Here is a 1475-nt window from a genome sequence, read left to right on the forward strand (position 1 = left end):
TAAATATAGAAAAATTTGTGTAGAAAATAATACCAGGCAACAATTTGTGACGCTTGTAAGTAAGGCTCTTTCCCAGAAGACTGCAACAAAAAAAATTGTAATCAGTTGATGTGGGATCAAAAATAAATAAATAAATACGTAATGGGCCGATTTTAAGCCGAACCCAAGTTGTACCGACTCGTCCGACCGACACCACTCGATACTCCCGTCAGCCACCGCGTGCCGAGTTCTGCAAATTCTTGGTATTCCTTTCTTTGCAGAGTTGACACTTGACCGTCACAGGAGGTGAAGATAATGGTAGTTTGTTTATTGTGCTTCCGTTATATGGGTTAATTCGTATGTACCGATTCGATAGCTCTGAAAGATCAACATAAGTTATCGTAGTTTCTGGTATCCCTTCCTTAATGGATGATCTATATGCAGTATTGGGATGCACTAAAAATGCTTCGCCTGATGAACTGAAGAGGAATTATCATCTACTGGCTATAAAAAATCATCCAGACAAAATGAAAGCTGGTACTGACGATACTAAATTCAAACAAATTACGGAAGCTTGGCAGACTTTACGTGATCCTGAAACAAGAAAAAAGTACGACGCAGAACAGCTAAACGTCACACATTGTGAAACTCCAGTTGTGTTTGAAACCGTGAATGTCCAAGAAATGGAATATGACGTGACCGCAAGAACGTACTATTACAATTGTCGATGTGGTGGCTCCTATTCCGTCTGTCGAGATGACTTGTGTACGGATACAACGTATGTGAATTGCAGTGAATGCTCTCTAGCAATACTCATTAAGCTGAAGTAATGTATACAGATTATCGAATTTAGGTGACGACGAAAGCATGTAAAAATTATCTTCGATGGTAAAACATTCTAAGAAGTGTCCTTCGTTTCTCGTATGGGATGTGTTCCGCTATGAGGTTGTGTAAAAACAAGAACACTATTAGAAATAAAGTTTTGACAGTAATACTGTGAGCAAAAATGAAATTGTGTAACAAACACCAACAAATGTGCATACCACTCTGACTCTTTTGCTATAGGAAGTAGAACTATTTACAATACACAAGTACTTCTACGAAGTCCTATTACACGTGAAACTATTTGAAATTAACACAATGTTCTTCGACGTAATAAGATTCTTTGTGTATTTTAACAACATTATTTATTGATACAAGGCTGTTTTCTCTATCGAACTAAATGTTACTCTATTAACTATCTGTGAGGTATAGGCACATATTGTTTGTGTCAATTGAAATACAATATTTATTTATCTATTAATATAATTGCTGTTGGTAAACAAAAAACAAGAAAAGAACACTTTGAAATTACCACTCTTGGTACTGGTGACATTAAATTGAAGCAAAAATACTGTGCAGAAGCTTGGCAGATTTTGCGTGATCGAGTAACAAGACATAAATATGAAACAGAGCAGGTAAATGTTATAGTGACAGACTCCAGTTGTGCTTAAACT

At 36.3% G+C, this 1475-nt stretch overlaps 1 protein-coding gene across 1 annotated transcript; it reads left to right on the forward strand.

The window, feature by feature from the left end:
* The first annotated feature begins 241 nt into the window (after positions 1 to 241).
* Positions 242 to 1157, forward strand: LOC124804637 (dnaJ homolog subfamily C member 24-like). Its single transcript, XM_047264853.1, has one exon. It carries the CDS (start codon positions 405 to 407, stop codon positions 807 to 809), a length of 405 nt encoding a protein of 134 aa, XP_047120809.1. The 5' UTR covers positions 242 to 404; the 3' UTR covers positions 810 to 1157.
* Positions 1158 to 1475: the final 318 nt, after the last annotated feature.

The sequence above is a fragment of the Schistocerca piceifrons genome, chromosome 7 (genome assembly GCF_021461385.2).
Source record: "Schistocerca piceifrons isolate TAMUIC-IGC-003096 chromosome 7, iqSchPice1.1, whole genome shotgun sequence".
Classification (NCBI taxonomy): domain Eukaryota; kingdom Metazoa; phylum Arthropoda; class Insecta; order Orthoptera; family Acrididae; genus Schistocerca; species Schistocerca piceifrons.

Coding starts and splice junctions, on each gene's coding strand:
- LOC124804637 (XM_047264853.1), top strand. CDS start 405: ATGGATGATCTATATGCAGTATTGGGATGCACTAAAAATGCTTCGCCT.